Source organism: Carettochelys insculpta, chromosome 3 (assembly GCF_033958435.1).
Source record: "Carettochelys insculpta isolate YL-2023 chromosome 3, ASM3395843v1, whole genome shotgun sequence".
In the NCBI taxonomy this organism is placed as follows: Eukaryota; Metazoa; Chordata; order Testudines; family Carettochelyidae; genus Carettochelys; species Carettochelys insculpta.
Genome location: NC_134139.1, coordinates 91,961,354 through 91,989,120, shown reverse-complemented (window position 1 = coordinate 91,989,120; position 27,767 = coordinate 91,961,354). Strand labels below are relative to the sequence as shown.

Here is a 27,767-nt window from a genome sequence, read left to right as displayed (position 1 = left end):
TTCTATGCTCTAACATTTCCAGGGCAGTACACCAACATGCTAAAATCCATAACACAAGGATTTTAAAACCTGTTGAACTGTTTTCCCTTTCTTTGATGTAGATGGAATACAAGAGGCTGTCATTACCACAAGATCATTCTGTGCAGCATTTGGCAGGTGATTTAATGGAGAACTTAACAGCATTTGTTTTTTGGCATGGGTTAATTAGTGCACAGTGTTTAGATAGGAATGTACAACCTACATAGGGTTAACAGTAAAAAAAAAAATACAGCTGTATTTAACACTTAAATTACATTTTTTGCATACTAATAACCTTTTGTACATTCACTTTTAAAACAATGATTCTTTAATAAACTAATTTTACAAGCTTTTTTCCCCCCTCTTCCCAAACACCTGCTGCTACTTGAGATTTTCAAAGGTGAAAAATTTGGAGCTATATTTAAAAATAGCCAGGTGCCTTAACTGTAATTTATCACACTTTTTCCTTTTGAAAAGACAGATCAGTTCAAAAACAGAATCACCGCAGAGGTTCCACAATACCAACAGGGTTTGTTTTAAAAGGAAACTTTGGTATACAGCAAATTATTCTTAAATAATGAAGGAAAATATACATTTCTTTTACCACCTTTATAAATGCACTTCCTTGGCATATTGTACCAATGCATTTCTTTATGGATGAGCATGGCAGGAAGTCAGAGAGCACTAGTCTGCCTGTAATGAGCTCTCAAAAAGTGGATTATAAACCAGGTTTAACATATTCCTAACACAGTTCTCTGGTTGTCACAGAGATGCAGGTACTTTACAAAGTTAAAGCTGCAGCAGTAACATGCCACAACACCACACTATTGTATAAAATAGACTTTTCCCATCTTGTCTAGCTGGTCAGGAGAACAACTCCAGATTTTTGTTGAGACTTCCAAATTTGGTAACCTAGCAGGCTGTGTAGCATCAGAGCATTTTAGCCAATCAAGTGCCACCGGACCTCAATGTAGGACAATGATTGCATCTGCAGAGGTCAAAGATTTTTGGATCAGATCGGACCTCTGAATTCACTGGAGGCTTACTTGCTTCCAGAGGACTGAAGTCCCCCAAGGTTGGGGCAAGAAAAAAAGAAACTAGACCTTTATCCCACTTCCATATCACATCATCCAATTCTTTCTGCTCAAGAATACCAGAACCATGCCCTTCCCCCCCACCAAATAAAAAATTCACACAAAAAAATTTGAGGGTGGTTTGGATGTGTGTACAACTCTCCATGAATAGATCAGCACGCTAGTCACCATGTAATACTGTATCTGAAAAGCAGAGAAGTTTACTGAGGAACAAAGGCACTTGGTAACAGAAGATGAGAACGCGTTCCATTAAACACTCAGTGAGTCAACAGCTTAAGTCTCGTGATCCAACTGACCAGTAGTGAGGGCTCTGTGGAGGAAGACTTTGTGGGTGATGTAACAGAGAGTTTTTTAGCTCCTTCCTCCTGGAAAGGGATGGTTGCACTGTTATGGAGATCTGTGTTCACAAAGCACCTGCTGCCTCGGATGTAGTCTGCACCCCTCACTAACTGCCTGTCAGCCACTGGCCTTGCAAAATGCTGCTGGGAGGAAGAACTTTCTTCAACGATTGGGGGTATTCTCTCGTTACTGAAGTATCTGCAGAGGACCTCATCACCTGCAATAAAACAAAAGATGAAGACCATGTACTTTTTTGCCTCTGAAATCCAATTTTAAATTTTTAATTACTCAGAGGATTCTCAGGGCATGATAAAAACATCAGTTAAGGCGTTCAGTGTACTTATGAGATGAATGAGTATTAACTGAGGTCCACAGAGGTTGTGTGAGATTTTCCCATGCGTAGACCATGAAATCAGTGACATAACCTAGGAGTTATGGCATCCCATCACCTGCTCTAGGAGTGCATCTTCAGGCAAAAAAGATAACTTTTAGCAGAGACAAAAAGGCAATTTGATACCAGAGCAAAACAATAACTGATAACTTTTAACACTATTCCATTCCGAAGAGGAAGACTCAAAGAGGGCAAAACTGCTCTAAAGAAACATTTTACATGAGTTAGCACCACAGCAATCTGTGTTAGGTGACTTAAATAACATTGTTTCCATACTGCCAAGAGACCAGTTGAACCAGGCACCTCCTCCTGTCTCCCTATAACCCTCTTATAGCTACAATATTCTGTTCGGACACTGGCAATCAAATATTTTGAAGATACTTGTAAGCTCTTTATTTCTGATTGCACATTTATATTGTAGTAATAATTCAGGTACATTTAAAAACCTCCTGAAATCTAAACAAAAAGCAGGCCTGCCATCTGCTGATCGGTTTGGTGGAGTGGCTACTTACTCGGTGCACAGCCTTTTGCAAACCTCAAGCCAGCTTCGCTATATTGCAATGGCCTTTTTTGGAAATACACACAGACTTCTGAAATGGACTTCAAGAACAGGTAACAGTCATCCCGCCGGCTTTTGTATTTTGCACAGATTATGCAACCCCTATCACTACAGTAGTACCTGAACTTTGGATTGGAGAATCAATAAGAACCATGCTAAATTAACACATGAACTAGAAGCTTGTATCCAACACCATCAAAGTAAGTTTCTCTACTGGTCTCCGCGTACTGTTTTAGGATTTATTACCTCCTAACTGACCCAAAAGTGCCAAGCAAGTCAAGGGCTCGAGTATCATCAGTTTTGCCAGCATAAGTACATTTTTTAGAGAATGGATTTTCTCAACATTTTGTTTAAAACACTGTTCAAATGGGACATCAAAAAAAAGTATGTCCAAAATTTTAGGAGCGTCTTGGTGACCCAACTGGTGTTTTGGGTTTCTTACCTTGACATCTGCTGAGGCCTGAATTGGCATTTCTAGAGAAAATGCTTCTTGTCTAACAACAACGCACTGTCTCTGACTGAATAAACGTTGTCTCTAGCACTCTTGGTCTTCTCTACCTGCAGTCAGTGAGGTAGTCCTCCCCCTCATCACAACCACTTTCTAAGAGCTCCTGGTGCTGGACACTAGCAGCAGGTGTTAATGGGGATAATTCCAGAAAAACTCTGCTTTGCACTGATCAGAACTAACTTGCTTCAAAACCCACCCCTACTTCAGGTTGAACAAACAGAAAAGCTGTGATGAAAAAAAGTAGTTTAGTTGTCAACATTCATGGGCGAGATGTGGGAGGGATGAGAGAGGACGTGTGAAATAGAACTGCTGTTAGCAGAAAAGAATACCAGTACAGATATGCTGTAATCCTTCCAATCCACCTCCAATAGGTAAGTAAAGTGCCAGACAGAACAACAAATATTTTGATCTCAACTCAAGCTAAGCCTGAGTTGTCCAACCCCTGCCATGTGTGGTTAATACTTCTAGAAGCATATAACGATGACATCAGTGCTGAACACCTCCTCTGCAAAGAAAAATTCTTTGTTCCTAAACTTAAGATTTTTTTTCCCCAACTCATCTTCTGAAGGAAGTTCTTGTTTTAATAGCCTTGCCTTTTCTGCCTGCTGCCCGTGGCCTCGAGAAAGGGTCTGCAGCTCCCAGCCAGCTCCCATCTGCAGGCATTGATAGAGGTCGAGGTTTTCCTGAGGGAAATATAGAGAAGGTTAGAAGAGGAATGTTACTGGTAAGTTTAGGAGAACATTTTCATTGAGTAACATTACCTCAACTCCATTTATCTCAGAGTATGTGAGAGCACACATTAGGTCAAGACACTTTGCTTATATAACAAGGAAGCATTATGAACAAATCTGACAGGCACACACAATGCATATCTCCAAATCTACCAAAAATGATGACTAAAAAATTACAACCAATGCACAAACAGGAAATCAAAATCTGATCTCATTCATCTGGGCTTTGATGCCAGTCATTAAATGTAATGACTCAGCAGGGTTGCATTTGAGTGAAACAAACAGTTTCAAACTTAGAATCTTGTTTATGTTTTCCTCAGATTACCTTTAAAATTCAGCCAGCAGTTCAGACTCTCACAAAAATCCACATTCGCCCAAGCATATAAATCCTGAACAGCAACAATAAAAATGGCCTGAACTCACCGCAAGACTGAATTTTTTCCCTCATCTTTGTTGGCAGTATATTCGCTTCCATGGGATACCCAGGCAGTTGATCAGAATCAGCAATAGTAAACCTTCGCCTTCGACTTTCCTGATCGAGGAAAGAATTAGGAGACTCTGCCCCCTTGGAGCCAGGTAATGACTGTTTAGGTTTATTACCTCCTCCATAAATGAGACTCTCCTTCTCATCTCTGAAAGAACATTTGTCTCGATTAGCAACATGAAAGTTATTTTACTACTGCAATCATGAGTCTAACCCAATCATTCTAGCTCATAGTCATGCTTTTTCCCAACTGTAACGGCTGTGCAAATAAACTGTCGAGAACTTTCAGAGAACAAGGCACAATTAGAGTTGAAAAACTTCAAGAAGCATATCATCAAGGAGGAAAGAAATACAAATAAAAATTCAGAGATAAGCTAGCAATGCATCCCAAGTAAAATGTATGGGTTTCCTAACAGAATACTACACATAAAACTTCAGGGACCAGAAATGAAAGTTTTTATCATGTAAACTACAAGGCTCTCATCCTCTAATGATCACATATGCAGAGCAGCTGAAGCACTTTGGAGGCTACAGTTCTTTTTTGAATGGATTAAAATTCTTTGAAGGGAAAAAGATAGGTTAAAATAATGGTATTCCTAAGGTTTTTTCAGTCTTGAGTGAGCACCCTAGTTGGGAGATTGGCATTTCAGTCATTACAAATCATATTAGCAATTGGGAGCATATTATCCTCTCCCCACATTTACAGTAGTGCAATTCCCTCAGAGTTTTTAATTATAAAATGTTCATCAATTAGAAGTTTACATATTCTTGAATTTTTCTGCATGAGCTTCCCTTCCTACAGTGACCATATGTTCATGAAAGCCAAGAGCATTTGTTTAATTCTTAAAAACACATGCACACCCCATATGACAACTGTGATCTGACCCACTTTTTGCATCCACTATAATACGGTGACCATTTGAAGGAACTGCCAATCAGCTGAGCCAATGAAACTGACAGCAGGCTCTGAGTACATACATCTGCTCTCCCCACACATACACACATATCTACAGGGATCCAGAAGCTGAGCTGCACAGAACTGCACTGAACAGCTAACATACAGAGAGCTATGCTATACCACAAACACTTGCAGGTGACCATAGTTTTCTTCACTGCGGGTTGGGACAGAAGAGACACCACCATACAAAATATAATAGGAGCGGGTATCCTCTTCTCCTTCCAACTGCCAAAGCTTCCATGTTCACTTCCTTGCAGGAACAAAATCAATTATCTATTTCCTTTCATGACCCCTCCTAGAAGAGTTTCCAAGTTTTATAAACCCCCAGCCCCCTAACTCCATCCCTTCAACCACTCATTCAAGGTCCCTAAATTAGGCTTAGATTTGCTATTCTGCGCCTAAAAAAATCTTCCAAAGAGCTGTTTAAAACCACAGAAGAGCCTTGTAATAAAAACTATTTTAAAATGCTAAAGAAAACAGTTATTTTGATAAGTTTTAGAATTAAAGACCAATGTTTTAAAAACTGGGCATTTCAGGCTCTTAAATACTTATTTATATTTGTTTCGTATTTATGTACATGAGACGTAACTTTCAGAACTGCTGAGCTTCCAACAGCTTCTCAGGCCTGTTGCCACAAGAAACTAGCTCATCAATGATGAAGGAATAGCTTAATGCCAACGTAATCTCAACCACCTGATCTCTCTCTTATGTAACTAAGTCTGATTTTTATTATGGATTTAGATCCTCAGATGACCAAAATAAAGCCTGCCAGCTGACTCCCTTTTATTCCGTCCAGAGTATTCCTGAGTTTTAGGATTCTTCGTATCTAATAAATTTCAAAGAGAACAAAACAGCAGTAATGTAGCACTTTAAAGACTAACAAAATGGCTCATTTCATTAGTCTTTAAAGTGCTACGTTATTGCTGTGTCAACACATGCTGCTTCTTCCGGAAGCGGCACGGTAATAATCTATCTGGAAGATGCTAATGAGGCACGGATGCAAATTTTCCATGTCTCATTAGCACATCGGCACATGGTTCACAGTCCGGAATAAGCTCTTCCCGACTCCAGAGAACACATGCAGAGGCTTTGCCTGCGGGGATCTTCCAGAAGGAGGATTTCCTTCCGGAAGATCCCCAGGGGCTGCGCATCTGCATGTGTGCTTTGAAGTTGGGACGAGCTTCTTCTGGACTGCGAACCACGTGCTGATGTGCTAATGAGGCATGGAAAATTTGCATCCATACCTCATTAGCATCTTCTAGATAGCTCACTACTGTGCTGCTTCCACAGGAAGTGGCACATGTGGACGCAGCCATTTTGTTTTGTTAGAATACAGACTAACACAACTACCTCTCTGTTAAAATTTAAAACAGGTTCTTTTCTGTCATAAAATTCTTCCAAGTAGTCACTGAGATTGATAAAGAACAGAACATTGGAAAAAATGTGATGAAAAGGATTAAGTATGGGGTTTTTTTGCTATTCAGTGGTTTTTCACATGCTGTAATGGGAATTGCTCTATTTAGCACACAGTGATTTTCTAAATCTGTACATAACTGTTTTCTCAAACAATAAGAAGTACTGTTATATTCTTAGTGGCTTATGTATTTACTAAGTCCAGAGAAAATCTGTAAGATCTGCAATTTCCTCAAGATAACTTGCACAGAGTTCTGCAGGCAAGCCAGCACACGGAAGTTGATGATAAAAAGAGGGAGCTTTTTGTTTAAGCAGTACACTTTATTTGCATACCGTGGAGAATATGGAACAGCTGGTGGTGGAGGTATATAGAGGTCCAGAATGGCTGGCTTCTCCTTCTTCACTGAGGTATCGATGGTGCTTTCTGGTGACTGAGTTGAAGTTGGAGGAAGACTGGTCTGAAATTAAAGCAATATAATACATGTAAGATATTTTTCCAATTATGTTCTCCAGCATCTCCTACTACCCACCAGAAGAACCAATCACATGATCAGTTACTGTATTTTACTCACTTTGGAATTTACTGTCTCAACAGACTGCTTATTGTGTATAAAGGCCCAAACATAAGTTATTGCTGATTCAGGGATTGCAATGGTTGCCTTCAATATGTTAAAGTAGTATCACCATTTCCTTCAACCCAATAGTATGATTAAACAATTTACCCCATGTCTAACGCACACAGAGAGGAGAGCAAGATATCAGACTCTATGTAGGTAACCCTGAGGCAATATTATTAGGGTAGGGGAAGAGCAAAATAGAAAATATTTGCACCACTGCTTGGAAAGTTTGCCCTGCCATCTCATATTCAGTTTGACAACCTCAGTCTTCTTGTATCCCTGTTTACCTCTAGCGTAGCAGAGGTTACAAGAGATGTTCTAACCTTTGCTTAGCAAGGAGGTTGCACTCTTTACTTTCAGATCAAGGGCAGTCCACTGCCATTCACAATTTGGTCACCCTGCAGTTAAGATCACTAATACTCAGTTTCCATAAAGCTACAGCCTGAACCCTGTTTGGTTTGCTAGTGCACCAGCAAGTACTCATTCATCAAGTGGTATTTCCCAAAGGGATATGTTTACACCCAGGCTCTGCAAGCTGCATCAGTTGATTTCTCTACATGTACAGCTAGGCAAAAATCTCCAGCTTCAACATGCTGGGCATGAACACATCTACAGAGAACAAACATCTACCCAAAAAAGAACCGTGATCAATTGATGCACCCAAGCTAACAGGCCTTAGTTTAACAAGACAGACTGTGGGAGGGGCCAGACAAGCTCTAAGTCTCCTAAACTATGAAGTATACTTCCTTCCTTGTGGTCCGTCAGATCCTGGATTTGATGTCCTTCAGGGGACGCTCCAAATACTTTTCTTTCTTGCACGGGAGAGGGAGAATGAGGAGGGAGATTATCTAGGTTCCTATAGCCTGTCACCATAATACTCAAATGCCTAGAAGGGAGGGCCTGCTAGAGAGAACAAGACATGTGTGTGGTGGACAAAGGTGTTGGGGGAGCGGGGGAACAGCAGTTTTGGACAATGGGGCAGAGTTTGCATACTGGATCCATTCATTCATTAAAAATGTGTATATATGCATAAACCTTTGGATGGTCATATTTTAAATGCCTCTGTCATATAAATGGGATACATGTTGTAAACCACGTAAAAAGGTGCTCAGAGTGCACAGGTGAAACCTAAAAATCTCATTCATATGTAGCAAGAAATTCTAATGTATAGCTTTCTGGAGCATGCGTGTGCATTCTTTTTTTTTTTTTCCTTTCTTTCTCCCTCTCCCCTTATCTTTACACTTTACTGAGAAACAATTGCCCCTATAGCTATAGGAATCCTGTGCCAGAAGAGAGGCTGCAACAAAGGGGGGGAAAAACTGTACCTGTATTCACAGGTATTTATTATATTAGAATTTTACTAATTGCCTCTTCCTGTAACTGTTAAATAACTTTCTTCTGCTAAACATGTTTTCCTCCAAAACAATTCTCTGAAATTATTAACCCTTGTTTCTCCCACACCCATTACTCTTCCACATACTACTCAAAGACATTCTATTCATGCTTACATATATGATTTGAACACATGCAATACACACAAGAAGCTCACTCTTTGTTTTTTATTACTTCATCTATTTTTTCCTTTGCAGACTAACACAGGATGTATACATTGGATAGCATTAGTTTGTTCAGCAAAAATAATCTCATATTAGTTCTCCAAATTAATCTCAGTATTTACTGCTTACTTACAAAATTCAACAGTGCGAGTCAGCAGCCTAAAATCAGTGTGCCTTGATAAACTGGACTAAGAAAACCAATATTAAATACTCTTATTCTTTTAGATGACTAGAAGAGATTATTTGGCTAAGAAGGACCCCTTCTTATTTTGACTTTGAATCCAAAAGGAATGGCCATGTCACAGTTAACACCCCCAAAACTCCATAGTTATAGGATCACATTGGCTGTTGACTTCAAATATTAAACAGTCTATTTTGGAGGGTATTTTAAATAACTCATATCCAGTCATTAATGTACAAACAACTCTTCCAGGAGTGTATTACCTGCACAAGTGGTGGTTTCCAGCGAAGGTTCTTCAGTGGGGCAGGAGCAAAATTAAAAGAGCCTGTGGGACGTTTCTTAAGTAACAATTTAACTCCAGCAGGATTCTCTCGCAACTTTCCCACAAGGTTTTTTAGTTGCCATCCCACCTTGAAAAGAATAAAAGGCACCTTTTACATGCATTCAGAATGAATGGAATATAATTAAGTCAGACTATTTCTCTCACTCAATAAAAATGAGCACCCCAAAAACAACATCCACCAAAGCAGCTATAAAAGGCACAAAACTTGAAACAATTAATCATTCTTCTCCTTTAGGGGATCTCTCAAATATGCATCACATTTTCAAATGTACATCCATTTATGATAGGTCAGGCTCCAGTCTAGCACGGACTTAGGCTTATGTTCAACTTTGAACACCTGTGCAATAACACTGTATTACTCCAATATAATTACATCTAATATTTAATACAATTGAGTTCTGTGGGTCTGCTCTTGTGTGTGAAGTGGAACCATGACTTTATGGGACCAGGAGCTAAAATGGGTGGGAGAGAGAGACTTCCTGAACCCTCTATGGGGAAGAAGGTATTTGCCCAAACAAATGTGTTTTATTAATAAATTTGGTATTTGTGTATATTAAAACATAGGCCCTAAGTAAGAAACCATTTTATCCAAACATATGGTAAAGATTTATTGACCAACTATCTGTGTGATGAAAATCAAATGTTTTACGTATTTTCAGTTGAAGAAATGATTTCCACATTAAAGCCAAATCATTTTTACACACATTACAATAAGGACGAAAAAAAAATCCACAACCCAAAACCTCCAAATTCAACAAAGTTCCTTACATACTTATTACCTTGGAAGAAAGCCTTGAAGAACAATCAAGACCTAGGAAAAGGTTGATAGGGCTTTTGGTTACTTACTACAGTCTGACGATTCACCTGGATCACCTCATCGCCAGCATGAATCTTTTGAGATCGATCAGCAGGGGACTATAGAGAGATAAATAAGAGGTGTGCTTTGACAGGCTTTTCCCAGGAGAAAGAAAGACAGACAGACAGTTTTTGTAATGCCAAAACTCAGACTGTGAAAGTAATATTTAAAGCAGCAGCAGGTAATATGTGTATATACAATTATATTTATAGACAGAACTGTCAAGTGAGTATTATGTCTCCAGTACTCAACTGGCTAAGCCCTTTGCTGAATCAAGACCTATGACAGGAGAACGTCTGTTCAATAATAACGCAATGGCCCATAGATATTTTAACAACGTAGGTCATCAAGTACAGCAGACATCCTCCTTCTGCAAACGCTACCAAGCACAGCACTAGCCACATTGCAGCATGCTCTACATGTGGGAGTCTTTACAAGGATCATAGCAGTCTTCCTTCAGTCAAGTGTAAAACAGAGAAGGAAAATAGGATAGCTGAGATCAGAGGTTTAGAAGTCAAGTTACAGAATTATAATTATAGAATTACTGTGCATATCATCTATGTGCATGGTTGTGGGTACAGGTAAAGGAAACATGAAAATAGCACTTCTTCAGGCTTAATATCGGATGTGGAAGGATTTTTCAGACAAAATGTTTTTTCACAGGGAAATATCAATATATTACTGCAGAAACATGCAGTTTTGATGTATCAGACTTTACAGAACTATCACTGGGAATGATTTCTCTGGTTACCCTGTAGCTTCACAAAAAGCAAGCAGTCCTGCAGCACCTTAAAGACTAACAAAATTTATTTATTACGTAATGAGTTTCATGGGTAAGACCCTCTTCTTCAGATCTTCGGATCTTCCAAATCTGTTTCAAGTCCTTCCTCTGCCTCATTCAGACCAGACACCTGAGCATCAGTCTACCACATCCAAGCGGAGTGCTCTAACCACTGAGCTATTTTGGAAGCTGTGGAGAAGGGGAAATCTCAATCTCTCCTGTTGGATCTGTTCAGCTTTAAGAGGAGTGACTGAAAACATCCCCACTCCTCAGACTCTAGAATAGCCCCACTATTTAGGGCAAGCAGGTGGGTACCAGGAGAATGATGTTGAAACGTCTGGGACGAATCAGGCAGAGAAGGGACTTGAATTTGTGTGTCCCCTATTCCAAGTGAGTGTTCTAACCAGTGCCCTATTCAAGGAGGAGCACGCAAGCACACTTTCATTCTGGGGAAAATCCCAGGAAGATCTCAGTTTCATCCCAGTATGCATCAGGAACACATCTGAAACCTCTAAATTTTTCATGCAACAGGAAAACACCAAGCTCTCGTCAATATGCCAAATGTTTATCTTTGCCTCACACCAAGAACATCCCCCCGACTTCCGCCCCCCACTATTCACACCAGTCAGTTGTCTCAGATACTTTAATTTGGGTGTTCTAGAGCCTGTTGTAACTATCTGATCTGCTCTTAGCTACCACCAATAGAAACAAACGTAAGTAAAGACAAAATGGCAATTATGATTGTGAGTTTGGGGAATTCTGTGCTAAGTAAAGCCAAGAACAGGGGCTGAAAGACAATTCACAATTTGTTTGGTTGTACGAGGCTGGAAGAGTTGGCTAAATTTAAAGTTTTTAAATCTACAGAATTTTAAATTTGATTTAAAAATAAAAATTTATATAAATTATTCAGAATAAAAGGTTTCTGATGAGAAAACAGCTTTGAAAAGGATAATAAAAAATTAAACAGCTAAAAACAGGCACTGTTAGTTAGGTTGCCATTTGTTATAACAATCTAAATAGAATAACTTAATTGTATTTACTTAAAACTCAAGTACAGAAGATATGGGACAGAATGCTATTGAGTGCAGCTGGGACCATTTCATTTTTCATCACTGCTTACTAATCCAAATGAAAGCTGCAGATTTTAACTTGGAAGTCCCTAATTTAGTCATTTAATCCAAATGGCTGTATCAAGAAACTACACTAATTCTACTTAAGTATAAGGATGATACCAGATGTGTGCATGATGTGTACTGAGAGATGAACACGTTTAAAAAAGAAATAAAAATTAATTTCCTCCCAAAACAGACAAATATGCTCAGACAGAGATTAACAGCCATTAAACATGTAAATGTTTACTCTGTGTTACCTAAAGTTGGTGCTATGCACAAGTTACTGCTACCGTTATTTAAAAATATTCCTGAAACCATAACAACACATCAACTCTGAGGAAACCCTGGCAACGTAGGCAGAAGAGAGATATATTAACAGATGTGCCCCCAGTCCAATTCATACAGGAGGCTACTTACAGAGGAAAAGCCTCACTCTCTCCCCAGAGAACAACAAGGTAGCCAAGCAATTGCCCCGCACTACTAAAGAACTGCAAATTAGGATGGAAGGTGTCTCTCTCTCCCCATCACCAGCCCTTCACAGGTCAAGTAGTATCTTGTACCAGAAGAAAAGTACAGGAAAGATGATGTAGAAGTACATGAGTTTCCAGTTACCAGGAGTAACATTGTTTTTTTTTTTTTTGCTATCCTCTTGCTTCTTCATCAAGGAAATGCCTGTCTGGATGGGGTGAATTCTGTCCAAACGAAGATTAATGGCATCTTTTGGTCTGTCAGTATGCTTGCAGAAAATATCCTATGAGGTCCCAGACAGATCATTTCTGGCACCATTACTATTCAGTCTCTTAATTCATGATCTGGATAATGGAGCAGACAGTGCGCTTACAAAATCTGCAGAAGCTGTTTAAGGAGTTGCAAGAACTCTGGATGATAGCATTAGATTTCAAAACTATCTTGACAAATTAGAGAATTGGTCTGTGTTTTTCTTTTTTGAAAATTATCCCCCTGAATTCAAAAGTACTACATGTAAGAATAAAAAACCCACAAATGCCTATAAAATGGGGAATAACTGGCTAAATGGCAGTACTACTGGAGAAGATCGGGAGGTTGTGGTGAATACTGAACGAGTGTCAATAATAAGATGCACTAGTTAAAAAAAGCAAGGTGGATTGTTTTAGAATCAAGGTGATTTAAATCATTGATTTAAATCACAAAAATCATTGATTTGAATAAATGATTAAAAAACCCCAAGACTCAGGCGGGTCTACACAACAGCAGAAGGTCCGATTAACGTATGCAATTCTAGCTACATTAATAATGTAGCTAGAGTCAACACGCTTTAATTCAAGCTTCTACACCATCTCCTCCATCACCTTTCCTTACCCCTAATGGGGTGGAGAGGGCGGTTGGGAGAGAGACAGGGAGAAGTACCAGCCCTCCGTGAGGTCGATTTAGCAATAAATCAAACTCCAGAAAAGGGAAAAAAAAAAAAAAAAAAAAAAAAAAGACCATGCATGGTCAATCTCCCCTGTAGTGAAGATGTACCCTGACTGTCCTTAAAGCGCACTTAATTTTGGACTGAACCTCACTGAATTGTCACTTCTGTTTATTGAGAAAACAAGTATAGAATGGGGCCCTGCATTTCTGTGATTCTATGATTCATTAAGAAGTGAGCATTGAAATAGAGTATCACTATAGGGTGATCAACAGTCTGCCTGAGATATCTCAGGCAATGCCAATATATGCAGTTTCAGCTCATAAGGCAGCTACTGCAATGATATGGAGAACATGCAAGAAAGTGGAAAATTTTGTTTTGGCCCGTATGTTCTCATGCAACACAGGAAGTCACGAATAGACAGGAAGACCTTGGAAATCCTGTCAACTAACTGAAATTAGACAGCACATTGCTTTCCTGGAACCACTGTGTGGTAGGTGCAATACTAGAGCTCTGATAACAGCCATCTGGCAGAGGTTTCATTCACATATGTTAAAAAAGTAATTTTGGAAGAGCAAATAAAATGCAGATACTACTTTTGTCAGAAAGGTTGTTTGTAGCCTGATGTGCAGAAGAGAAGGGGATAGGGAAGAGAGAGTCTATTACTGCTAGCAGAGCTCTCACTTCCATCTCCCAGATCAGTGTTGCCCCATGTTATTTGGCTACAGAACCCTTTTAAACTAAAAAAAAAAAAAAAAGAAATGTTGCGGAACCCCATTCCCAGGCTCCACCTCCCTCGGTCCCCAAACCTGCCCCCATCTCCAGACATTACCTGCCTCAGCTTCCAAATCCACCCCCCATCCTCAAGCTTTTTGTGTCGCCCCCCCCCAATCCCACAAACTTGCCCCTCTCAGCCCCAAACCCACTGCAGCCCCGGCTGGGGAGTCTATGAGAGGCAGCCACATACACCCATCAAAAGGAAGTCTGGCATGGAGGTGTTCCACTGAGCCGAGCCACACCCACTGGATGGGTGTGGCCACTTAGGTAGCCGGGCAAGTGAGGGGCTGCTCTCTGTGGCTCCCTGCCCTGCTGCCACTGAAATAATGTAATTAAATTCAGTTGGTTTAATGGCCAGGTCCCTCTCACCACCCTGCTGGCTATTAAACCAATTACATTGAGTTCTACGGTTTCAGCGGTGGCAGGGAAGGGAGCTGCAGAGGAGTCAGCTATTGGAATGGAGTTCTCACAGAACCCTTATTTGTACTTAGTGGAACCCCAGGGTTCTGTGGAACACCACTTGGGAAACACTGTCCTAGCTGATTTTATTTCTCCAATGAAAATGCAGTTTCCCCGAGAGAGGAATTCATAGAGACCCGTTTGGATTTAGAGCTTTAGCTCATTGCTGCAGCAGTCTCAATCAGAGCTTTCAGCCTGTTTCAATTATCTATATAAACTTAATGGTTACAGTCTTGCACATCTATCAAATACTGACATTGCTGCACAACAGACTCAGTCTTTCAGCCTATGGTAAACCAGTTATGCCAAATTATCCAATAAGATTAATAATTAGCAGATATAAAAGATTATAGCTTTCATGATAGATGGGAAGTACAGATTTCCACTTCACTCCTCCACAATGACTAACTTAGCAAGGTTTCAGAAGGAATCCCAAGTCCTTTCTCTCTCTAGAAAAGCATATCATATAAGCTGCATTTCTCAGGCTTTCCTTTCAGAAACCACACCATCCACCTCACCACACAGCTACTCCAGGTTGAACCTCTCTAGGCTGGCACTCTCTCGCCAGCAAAAACTGTAATCTGGCATGATTTTAGTTAGCCAGATGACCCCTTATGATGAGCGTGGCCAAGTTCCCATGGTCTTATAAGGTTTGTTTACAGCCACCCATCCTGGCGCTCAGTGTTCTGTGCTCTTATTTAACTGTAATTTACCCTAAATGTCTTCTAAGAGCCTAGTAAGCAGTGCAAGTGTTGGTAATGTGCTAGATGATACTGACCTCCTGTGGTCCAGCAAAATCTCAGTCAGGTACCAAAGGTGCATAACATAGCCCAGGACAGTTAATTCCACAACTGGAGACCATGTGTTCTGGCCAAAAGGACACAAACTACACATCCAGCATGTAGCCTTATCTCCATCTGGCAGAACGGAAGGTGTCTTGCTGCTTAGAATTTAAGAATATATGTTTGTCTTGACTCAAAGCTACTGAAAAATTTGTTCATCCCAAGTATCACACTCTCATTACCTCAGGATGTATGATAGCTATTGAGGTCTCCAACACCTATTAAAGGGCAGCTGGGACTCAGTAAAACCCGTCTGCTACAGGAGTCAGTTGTTGAATGGTAGACATTGGAGGAGGCAAACTCACTGATTCTCACTGTGATGACATAGGGGATGGAAGACTAGGTCCGCAGACTTCCCAGGGCTCATCTCACAAACATTGCCAGTTCGTGTTTTGGATGGTGTTAGCTCCCCACCACATGATTTTCTGTAATGCTTCATTTTTCCATTACCCTATAAGTGTCTCATTTACTAAGTGGTTTGGCTTAATCAATGCTATCAACATGGCAATCCAACACCACATTATGGCCTCACAGGCTAAAAAAGTAACTCAAGTGACAATCAAGAGAAACAGCCCTGTCTCAGGGTCATCACCAAAAGAAGCACCTAGAATCAGACCTAGATGTATGCCACCTCAGTGTAGAAGGCCTCTCTGCTTAACCATACTATTATATCAACATAAGATTAATGTCCTTGTGCTGTTCTATTAACATATATGCATATGTATAATCTTTACAAATCCAGAAGCACCAATGGTATATCACACAGAATCATAGAATCATAGAAGAGTAGGACTGGAAGGGACCTCGAGAGGCCATCGAGTCCAGCCCCCTGCCCTCATGGCAGGACCAAGCATTTTCTAGACCATCCCTGAAAGCCATCTATCTAACCTCTTCTTAAATAGCTCCAGTGATGGAGATTCTACCACCTCCAGAGTTGCACACAATAGGATTATGAAATCTATACAAGGCAGGAAAAAAAAAATCTCAGGAATCTGCCTAAACACAGTTTCATCCTGAAGAGTTTTAATGAAAAACACCTCTCTTTCACATTGAATTAAGTGTACTTACATTTTCTGTAGTTCCAGTAATTACATGCAATCCATCATAAGTTGATTTGATATACATTCCCTAATGGGGAAGGGGGAAGAGAAGAGATTAAAATAGTCACATTTAAGAAAGGTAGTGCCACAAATAAAAGTTTTCATACTACTTATATAACAGATTAAGCAACGTTTTACAACAAATTTAAAACTCACTATGTAAAAAACACCAAATGTATGAACATTCATGGACTCACACTTAGTAGTAGTATGATCTAATATCAACATGCTAAATGTTCCTCTTTTTCTGAATTCTCAGGCACTCAGTATACAGTAAACTCTCTCACATCCAGCAGCGCTAGGACCGGTGGGGGGTGGCGCGGCGCATGGTAAGGAGTGCCAGATATTCAAAAATTCTGGATAAGAGAGGTATACCTAACAATGCATAACACTCAAGAAAAACAAGATAATATTAAGAAACCAGCAAAAATGTATGCAGAGTAGTTTATTTACCAACAACAGTAGTATTGGACACTAAACTTATACTGGATTTGCTGTATTTATTTGTATTTGCTTTCACTATACTGTACTTACGGAAAACGTAACTAAAATTTACTTCTGGCTAAAATGCCAGTTATATGAGCATTCTGGATAATACAATGTTGGATATGAAAGAGCTTACTGTATATAAACTTAAGAGACTGGAATTTTACACTTCGCCCTTTCCAAATAACCATTAAAATATTCATTTTTAAATAGTATAACCTGACTAGTTTATAGTTTGACTACTTTGGAAAATTTTAGATTCATTTAATGCTTCATTTAGCACTTCTTAAGTTTGCTACAAATATTCTACATGTTAACAAAGAGGAAAAAATCTATTTCCTTAATGCAAGCCATCTTGTAACATAATGCGGGCATAAAACGAGGAGCACAGATAAACTAGGTGCTAGTACCACTTTACTATACTACTGACTGTGGATGCAGGGATAAATTAAAATCAAATAGGTCTGATGGTATGTTAGAGAATTCATACAATCTACAAATGCTGATACTTTAATTACATGTGAGCATAGCAACGTAGGAGACTTCTACCTGTATGGAAATTGATATACAATAGCTCTTCTCTCCTGATAAGCTGTTTTGAAGATTACTTATTACCCATGTCTTTTAGCTGTGCAGTGCTATGCAAGTGCAAAGTGCTATTTAAATGCCAGGAATTACCATCTACCACTTAGATTTATCCTTCCTGCTCCCCCACCACCTCCTACACCATTCCCTTGTTTCTTGCAGAGCACAAGCTACCCATGAATGCCCATGTTTGATACCCAAACCTCACTGTAGATTGTTGCTGTATTTCTGAAACATAGTTCACTTATGCTCTTTCTGTTAACACTGCAATAGTGTAGCTCAAAATGCTCTAATTTCTCTGTAAGAGGCCCTGTGTTTTATTAAAACTGCTCAACAAGAGATATTGCTCTCTTCTTCATAGCCATTGCTGCGTCTTTACAAACAAGGGACTGAATCTGCAGAGTGTTTTGCCCATGTAACTAGCTACTCCCACACTGAACTCTTGGTGATTTTAATGGGAGTAAACAATATTCATACGCGCAAACCGCTTGCAAGATCAGGCACTAAAAATGCAGACACAGGGTTTCACTTGTAGAGTAACCACAGGAGCCGAGTTCTTACCAGGCCTTCTCCAGGTTTAATGTTGGTTAAATGAACCTCCTCCAGACATGCACTCTGGCTCATCAACGGATCTGTAGTTGATCTGATCATCTTATCACAAATTCCATTTAAAACCTTGGACTGAAAAGGAACAAAAATTTGTTGTGAAAGCCATATTCTAGAATTCCTCCCCCACAGTTTTTTCAATGATAAAGAAGTTATTTAATTATAAAATGTGGTCCATTAGGAAACATCGATAGAACTTCTAGCAGAAGCTGAGAACATCAGACAATTATCCTCTCCGGTCTTGTCTGTCCTAGGCTTGTGGGTATTACTTATGGTCAAAGGTCTACCATGTGTCCCTGCTACAAAAGGGTCCACAAATTAAATACATGATCACTCCTGCTACCACCACTACATTAGTAGCAGGAGCATTGGGACAGCTAATGTAGATAAGGTGTCTGGGGAAAAAGGCAACCACACCAACAAAAAAAAAAAAAAAAAAAAAAAAAAAAAACTTTTCCAAAAATTATTCTGTTTTTTCTAGCATTTTTATCTTGAAATCCAGAATATCTGTCTATTCACTTGTGCCAACAGCTGCCCATGTTTAACACAGTTATTTGGACCTGCTTAGAGTTGGTCAGCCTGGTGCTAAAGAAGCTCAATGGTGAGTACTCTGCATCAAGCTTTCGAGCAGGTAGGCATTTAACAATTAAATGCTTTCACATCAGTTACCTCCTTTGTGCCTATTGCTGGAACCCTGACATAGGATCCTTACAAACATATATTTGCTTTTTACCAGAACACCTCCAATCCCAAATTAATATGAGGTATAAGGTCAAATTCTGACCTCAAATATACTTATGTAACTCATAATGAAGTCAGTAGCAGTCAGGCTTATATATCAGAGGGGAGTAATTGGAATTTTATGGTCTCAAAGTTTTAAACAGGCAAAACAACTGTTTAATCAGAGAAAAATGTAATGGTCAAAACATCTATCTTTCCCATGCACACTCAAATTTTTATCACCTATCAGATTATTTAAATTCCTATCAACATACAAAACAATGCACTTAACTCAAAGTTGTTTCCAACAGTTAAGGAGATAAGGCTCTTGAAATGTTCAGGACACCATTTATTCATAATTGGCACTGAAATTGTAAGGTGGCCCACCTGAGACAATAAATATCTAAGTGCCCTTGGGACTCCAGACTCAATAGAGACATACGTCAGTAAGGGGCCATACAAAAATGCAGCCTTGTATAAAGACAGCTCTGTTCAAATCACAGGGGGAATAGCATAAAATATTCTCAAGGCCTTTTATTCTAAACCAGACTTATAGAACTTCAATAATGTAATTTACATAAGTAAAACAAAGCCTAAGCATGAATACGAGGAACTGCTAAAACAAGGGAATTCCAAACAACAGTGTATATGTGGGAGGGTGTGTGGAAAAAATGGAAAAGTGAGAAACTGAAAATTCCTATTTGCTTAGTTTCCTTTTTTATGGACAAAATTATTTTTAGCTATTGCGCTACTGAATGCCTGAGCATCTATCAGCAAACGGAAGGCCTTATCAAAGAACACAGCCTGGCTCATGTCAAAAGCAGGAAGCGATGATTAACTGTTACAAAATATTAAAAGCATTTTCATTACATCCCACTCTTGGTCACGAGATTGCTTCAGAACAATTCTGAAAACTCAGAGCTTTCAAAGTAAAGTATAATTAGACATAGTTCTTTCCTGTTCTCCAGGCAGGACAGTCCCTTCACAAGGGCCATAAAATACATTATCTATTAAAAAAAAGTTCTCTCTCTCATACTGTGGATCATGGACACTTTTGCTATACATGATCTAATAGCACCTTACATTCTTTTCCTATACCTTAAAATCTGAGCCAGACATCGGTCTTGAATAAATACCTATTCAATAAAACCTTAAGATCATCTATTGTATATAGCAGTGCTGAGTTACATAGAAATCCACCACCATCCCTTCTGAAAAAATAATGAATGATAGAGAACAACCTACAATTGAATTTTGCTTACATGGTACATTTAAATGTTGTCAATATGACTAATCATTGAAAGTCACTGAAATAAGTGGGAATACAGTAAACCCTCAAGAAGCGTGATTTCAATTTGCACTTAACTCACATTAACACGACTTAAGTGCAAATCTAACACACACACACACACACACACACACACACACACACAGAGCCCCCATCTCCCTCATCTGGAGGATCCTGGAGAGCACACAGCTGCTTGCGGCACTGTTTCTCTTATCTGGGAGAAACCGTGCCACAAGCAGCTGTGTACCCCCCAGATGGGGGGAAGCTGGCAGCTGGAACCACCAGCCAAAACGCTTCTCCCAGCCAGGGGAAGTGGGCAGCTGGAATGGTGGCGGAGCACTGCTGCTCCCTGGCTTCCTCCAGCTGGAGCTCTGCAGAGGCTCCAGTTGCCTGCTCCCCCAGCCAGGGGAATTCCAGGGATCTCCCCAAACCGCCCCCCCACCCCTCCCACTGCCTCCAATTTATGCCAAATTTGATTATGCAGTGGTTGTCCAGGACAGAACCTCCACGTAAATCGAGGGATTACTGTACAAATAACCAAACTGAAACTGAAAAGTTTACTTACGACATGCACAACTTTATCTTCCATTTCAGCCACAGCACAATCCTCAAAAGAGAAAACAAGCACTATATTAGAAGAACTGTGTAAACAGACTAGGTTCCAGAACACTGAAATTTACCTGCCCCTGACCTCAAGTAAAAAGGATAGTATCTTTGGAGCAGGGATCAATCCGACATTCGCTTCACCTTTTAGGGATCAAACGTACCACTGAACAATAATTTTCTGACACCTGGTCTATAAAGGTAGTACAGCCCTTCAAAATGTCAAGAAACTACAAACCTCTCAGTTACTGAAGACCAATTTTCCAGGAAAAATGAGTTATGCACAAATAAAGATGGACTTTGGTAAAGTAAACCATAAAAACTTGTTTCGGGGACTACAAATACTGAACCAGCCATTACTGTGGTCAACACTTCCAAATGGACAAAAAAATGATTGAAAATAGCTTCAGAAGTGCTTTGAAAATATGCTATTGATGGCATTCATGAAGGCAAGGGAACAGCACACAACGCATTATTTACACAGCACAGGTACAAAAGACTTTGAAATGAAAAGAATTCATTTAATAGATTACTGAAGAGACTATTGTTCTCTGAATAAAATAGCCTAACTAGAACGTGCCAATAGATTTTCAGGCAACAAGAAGAGTAATAAAGTTTCAACGATGGGTACAATTGTAAATTAATTAACAAACCCCCACTGTGCAATGTTGTCTCAAAAATAACAAGATGCTAGAAAATACAAAGTTCATGTTATATTTTGGCGGGGACCAAGCCCCAAGGTTATATGGGGGTGGGGACCCAATCACCACGAAACTCACCTGAATCATCTTAACTCTAACTCTTAATGCCAAGCTGCATAACTGTTACTCCTTATTATAGGAGAGAAACATTTGAATTAAGAGATTTCATTAAGGAGGATTTGCTGAAGATGTAAGTACTCACGGTCTGCCTATGCAGATGGCTTAAATGTTTAAGTTTACTTACTTTACATAGTTTACGTAAGAAGTCAAAGATCTCAACACACAACTTGGGTTTCATGAATAAATGTACATATAAGTGTGAGCTCAATAATCTGAACCCTTCCCATCAAGTTAATTTTTGGCCTCTCTCTTAAAAGGGTTAGAGCCATAGCACAGACATCTATACCAATACTGACTACACACTTTTGCATAATACTGGTGTATCTCCTGCAGTTCCTTGGCTTTCACACTGTACTGCTGCTGGTCCCCATCATACTCAGTCTTCTGCATCCCCTGAGCTATCTGCTTACGGATGTCAATATTTCTGGAGTTGATTCAGAGTCTCTTCTTCCCACAGGCCCAAGAGTGCCACTCTCTCCTATTTACTCCAAGCTGGAGTGTTTCTGGAGCATACAGCCAGTTTGGGCAGCTGCACACAATGGAGAATAGCCAGGGTGCTCACCAAACCAGACATTTCAGAAAAGCAATTTCAAAACTTCACTGGGCTGTCAAGGGAAAAGGGACTTCTGGACTCTGTGACCTCTGTACAATGGTGATGTGAGAGGCCACTGTGGAGTACCGTAAGACAATGGCCAGAGGACAGTTCAGATCAACTTCCGTAATTCAGCATCTACACTTGCACTGTGTCACTCAAGAGCATAGTGTTACTATGCTGCACGAAAGGGTGTTTTTGTAAGTGGAAAACCAATTTAAAATGAAGCCTTGAGAATATGTTAGGGGGAAATAGGGAGCAAAAGGAATCAAAGGTAGCCTGAGAAGCCTTCAATTGTGATCTGCAAATGCACTGTTAAAAGTTAGCTCACAGCAGGGTCATGTGCAGAATGCCCCTTGGCAAGGTTAAGGAGGACACATTGAGCAATGAAGCAATAAAACCTGTGTGGGTGCCTGGTTCCAGCTTTTTCTACAATACTCCAACATTTGCGGTCATCTGCAGTATTATGAAGTTATCTCAAAAAGGGAGGGCAATTAACTAATTTTCTCAGTGCCGTTAACTAGCTAATTTTGTGCCTGAGGCAAGAATACAAAATTACACCCCTTCATGTTCATAAATTCATAGTAGTTATTTTGTAGAAAAAAGGAAACTAATAAATACATGATTAATAAATAACGATAAACATGTTTTTGTTGTGAGGGCCTCATGCCTGCCCAGGACCTGAACACACCAGCTGTATAAAATCTGTCTGGAGGTTAAAGAGTAGGTACAAAACATGCCAAAGCAGATGCAGTTGTGGAGTGCACTTTGCCTGTCCAGGAGAAAAGGGTAGGGCAGGAGGCACCCTAAGCACCACGTGAGCTGGCTGGCATGGATATGGTTGCAGAGAAAGTGCATTATCCAGGTGGGGGACAGCAGATTGGACACACTGCCTGTCAGAATGCCCCTGCCCTGAGTAGTTACCGGGACAGATAATTTGTTTGAGGTGTTCAGGCAAGGAGGGGATTGAGATCTGTTCCCAGGCGGCCCCCTGGGGATGAGGGTAAGAATGTTCTCTGCGTGTTGGCTCTCCTAAGGGGGTCATTACCGACTCCAGGGCCTAGAGCAGGGGTCTGCACCCAAATAGCGAGAAGAGCCATTTTTTCAAATTCAGTTACAAAATCCATACTTCAAGAGCCGCAATGCATGGGAACACGAGAGAGTCCTTAATACACGACATCCAACTGTACTTTTGTTGGTATCTCTGGTATCTCCTTTTTAGGTGAGGACGTGCTGGTAGCTCAGCCACCCAGATGTTGCCACATCCTCCCTCAATTCCCAAGAAAACCCTATCAAGGAGTTATACACATCTCACAGAACTGGAAGGGACCTTGAAAGGTCATCGAGTCAAGTCCCTGCACTCACAGCAGGACTTATCATACCCCTGACAGGCTTTTTTTAAATCTAACCTGCCCCAGAACCTTGAATGGCCCCTCAAGGACTGATCTCACAACCCTGGGTTTACAAGTCCATTGCACTAGCCTGTATGTGGAGAGAGGCAGAGAGCAGATACAACAACATAGCGCTCTCCCTCTTGGTAGCTCTTTGCACACCACTTGCAATACCCCAGGGAATAAGTGTTAGGCACTGGCTCGTATCTCTGTAAATAGTACATTAGCAGGCCAATGGCGCTCAGTGCGTTCACTGTCTAACAGCCAGCCAGAGCAGTGGTGTGTATGTGTAGCCAGGCCTTACATGTGAGACACAGTAAGTAACGAGTTATTTGAACCCCACTGTGGCAGTGTGGTTGCTTCACAGGCAGGAGTCCCAGCTGATCTGTTGGGCAGATAAGGAAACAAGCAGGGAGGTAAAGGGAGTCACAGGAAGAGGTGTCGGCCATATCTAGCAGCAGTGCAGGTGACACTGGTGCCTGCTTCCCCCCTCATGTCTGCTACAGACTGGCAGCCAGGCAGCTGGTCTGCAGCCGGAAGGGCTCGCTGAGCAGGCTGCACCCTCCATGGATCAGGGCAGGGAGCATTAGCCAGGGCAACAGGTAGCAGAGATAAAGAGGAAGGGAGTGGCAGCGGGCAGACTGACCCTAGCCTGCTCTTCCCCTCTACATCCACCCCAGCCCCCCAAACCCCACTTATACAGCAGCCCCCAGCACCACTACAAACCCAGCTTCTTCCCCCAAGCCCCACTCACCTGGCAACTCCCTGAAACCCCTATAAACCCAGAGGGTGAGTTCCCAGGCCGGGAGGGGGGCGGCTTGGATTTCAAAACATGCAAGCAGGCTTTTTAGCTCCAGTTAGTAGAATCAACATGGGTAACTTGTTATAACAACAGGGGTAGGGTCACCTCAAGGGGGCACAGTAGCTGGTTGTGCAGCTCCCTCTAAGCTGCATGTGGCACTTTAAAAGCCATTTGCAGCTCATTATGGTGGTGGTGGTGGCTTCTGCTGCAGACAAAGGCAACTGCAGCTAGCAGCCCCCGCTGAAACTCCCCCTTCCCCTGCCCCCCAGCCAGAGCTGCAGATGCCTTTGTATCTGTAGCAGCAGCAGCAGCAGCATGAGCTGCAAATGGCTCTAAAGACTCACCTGCAGCAGGGAGGGAGATGCCCAGATGGCTACCTCTGCTCCCTGAGGTGCAGCACCTGAAGCTATTGCCTCAATCACCTCACCCTTGCTATGGCCCTGCATATTCTTCCAACATATGGCATGGTTTTCAAGGTTTTTGAAAATTATAGTTTTTGGGCAGATCTATAAATCTGTCCCTCTCTCACACCCCCACCCTGTGCACAAACTCATTACATAGGTTTAACCCCACCCACAATAAAATCCTCTACATATACCATTTACCTAACCACCTCCTAACAAGGGAGTTCCATACTCCACCAGGCGTCAATGGGAGCTGCATGTCTCAGCATGGCACGTACTGAAGCCTCAATGTAGAGTGGGACTCAACCACTGTGACACCAGTTATACCCAAAGCATGACCCAAAGCATAAGACGAGTTGGTCTGCAGAAAGTCACTTTGGTGCTGTATACCCTCTAGCCATGATAATTTTCGCCAATCACAACTGATAGTTTTTAATACAATACTGTAGAAGTCAGCGTGGGGCAAGCAGATATGGAGGGTGGGGGAAAGCAGCTTTTCAGTCACTGGTTTCTGTCCACACCCAAAAGCTACCGCTCTCTTCACAGGTGTAATTTGGGTTACTATTACATTTATTATAAAAAGTTACAAATGTTGATTCTACCAACTGCAGTTAAAAAGCCTGCTTGCAGGTTTTGAAATTCAAAGCAGCTGTTCCAGGGCCTACCCAAACTCTCTTATTACAGTTAATAAAAACACTAATGGACTTTATATGAGAGCTGAATCAGACATAGCCAAACACTGCTGAGAAGTTTTGAAATTAATGGGACAAAAATCTTAACGGCAGAAGAACAGAGTGACCAAAGCTGGCAGCAGCCAGTATACACCTGCTCACTATCACGTATCTGGTCCTCGGAGCATTTGTTTTCCTTAGTAACAAGTTGCACATAACTCGCAGTTACCTCCCAAGCCACCCACCTTCCTTCCTTTTTGGAATAGGTGAGAAGACAGTGGGGGTGGAGGGAGGAGGGAAAAAGTCAGCTGACCTTCTGAACTGTGGTCGTGAGATCCAAGCAGAGCTGAATGATCCTGTTCTTTGTTGATGAAAACTCTGCAATCCCTGTAAACGGGGCCCTGTCACAAAACAAAAGCTACTTTAAAATAAAGAACCCGCTTGGCTCCCAACGCTGGCTGTTAATGGGCACAGCACGCAGATTTACACAGCTTCAGGTCACACAACAAACCTGAGACGTGCAGAAACTATCACATTAACAGTGTAAAAATTGAATCTGAATAATGTAGCAGAGTAAACAGACTAAAGTGCCTTTTAACACAAGTGCACAGATAAGGTTAAGAACAAACTACCCTTATAACGAGCTTATTCTCCACCATGGATAATATCTCAGCCAAGATAAACCCCTGTAACAGTTTACTTTAATCTTTACAGCTGCTAAACTTTTAGCACCTCTTACAACAGACTCAGGTCCACCTCAAGGTGTTTTTATACGCTGCCTCGTAAAGGAGACAGCTTTAGGGAGCTGGTGAGGGAGGCTCCTCAGCACCACCTGCTACTTTATGAGGCACAGGGAGAAAATGGAATGAGTTCTGAAACTGACTGGGCTCACTGTTGGGTAAGTCAGCATCTCCCTGCTGGGGCTGAGAGCAGCAGACAAAGTCAGTGTGGGCTGGCAGCGATCAGTAGAAAGGAAAGGATTAAGTGAGAAGAGAATGTGCCTGCCAGGGAGCACCACCTGACAGTGACAACAGGCCCATTCATGGAGATAACAGCTCTTCCTCCCCATGATCTCTTTTTGACCTCCCTCCCCACAAGCTGAGCGCTAAGGAAAGCTGGCTCCATGCAATAAATTTACAGTCATCTCTTATCCTATACTAGCATCACTGCTGGGACTCTATCTGCTCAGCTGCATGTTTGTTTCCGCAGCAGCTGTCACAGAGCCACTTCAGCCTAAGTAAGGAAAGTCAAAGGAGTGTCTCTTGCTGCCTATTTCACTCCACATTCGGAAAAGAGCAAATTAAGTCAAAAATGAAGCCATGTCAATAAATGGTTCTTTTAAAACAATTATTTTGCGTAAGAGGGTGGAAGAAAAAGTTGCAGCTAGATAAGGAGGTGGGGGGCAGAGGGAATTTACTTTAAAGCCCTGTGTGTAGTAGGATAATTTGGGGCAGAAGGGGAGGTGCAGGAAGTGCTCTATCACTGTAGACTCCGGTTAGATCCACTAGTTTTGGCAATATTGCCCCATCTCTTGCAGCCACCAGCTCCTTGGAAATTCAACTTGCTAATTACAGACTTCCTAATATTTAAATAAAGGGGTGGTCTGGGTAGGAACAAGAACATTTACGTCCAGACATTACTCTGGAAACTGCCTTTGCAAACAGGAATAATTCATTTCACTTACACAATCAACTAATTTCTGAACTTCACTTTTTTTACATCAGAGTACCAATCACTTACCTGTCCAACCATGCTAGCAAGGCTTTAGCAGCACCAATGAGCTCCACCACTGAGGTGAGAAATTCGTTGGGGGGTTTGCGTAAGATTTTCCCATCGTAATTTGAATTTTTCCTCCGGCTGCTGATATAATTCTGCAGGTTGTTGGAAGAAGCTCGCAATTTGAGAACCAAGTTCTTCATGTTGTCTGTTTCAAGGCCATAATTCTGCAAGAGATGTTTTAAAATAGTTTTGAAAGTTACCATAACACTTCCTGAAAAGCGAAGGCTCTTTAAGGCATCTCAAGTTGATCATCAAATGGCAGGAGTACCCAAAACCACGAGTCATCTTCAAAAAAGCTTGACTATAGTGTCTACTATACTGAGATTTTTTGAAACTCTCCCAACATTGCTATTGCACAGATGAATACCCACACTGCCTAGAAATGGCAGAAGCTCTAGTGTAGTCCACCTATGTTCTTGAATTGGAGCGACACCAATGCCATAGCAATGGTGCACTTTACAAAAGCCTGTGATCAGATACTGCCCAAGCCAATACGGCATCACTCCAGCA

The 27,767-nt window shown here is 41.1% G+C and overlaps 1 protein-coding gene across 1 annotated transcript in view; it reads right to left on the bottom strand.

Annotated features, from left to right (window-relative positions):
• Nucleotides 1-276: 276 nt before the first annotated feature.
• The window catches only part of CNKSR3 (CNKSR family member 3), a 75,513-nt gene continuing 48,022 nt past the window's right edge, over nt 277-27,767 (bottom strand). The window contains exons 3-13 of the mRNA XM_074990351.1: nt 27,219-27,421; nt 25,792-25,879; nt 20,760-20,801; nt 18,142-18,261; nt 16,478-16,537; nt 10,039-10,107; nt 9,113-9,259; nt 6,829-6,953; nt 4,064-4,272; nt 3,503-3,592; nt 277-1,668 (exon numbers count right to left, since the gene is read on the bottom strand). Of these exons, the coding sequence (XP_074846452.1) occupies nt 1,370-1,668; nt 3,503-3,592; nt 4,064-4,272; nt 6,829-6,953; nt 9,113-9,259; nt 10,039-10,107; nt 16,478-16,537; nt 18,142-18,261; nt 20,760-20,801; nt 25,792-25,879; nt 27,219-27,421 (1,452 nt within the window). The 3' untranslated portion in view covers nt 277-1,369. The remainder of the gene's footprint in view (nt 1,669-3,502; nt 3,593-4,063; nt 4,273-6,828; nt 6,954-9,112; nt 9,260-10,038; nt 10,108-16,477; nt 16,538-18,141; nt 18,262-20,759; nt 20,802-25,791; nt 25,880-27,218; nt 27,422-27,767) is intronic.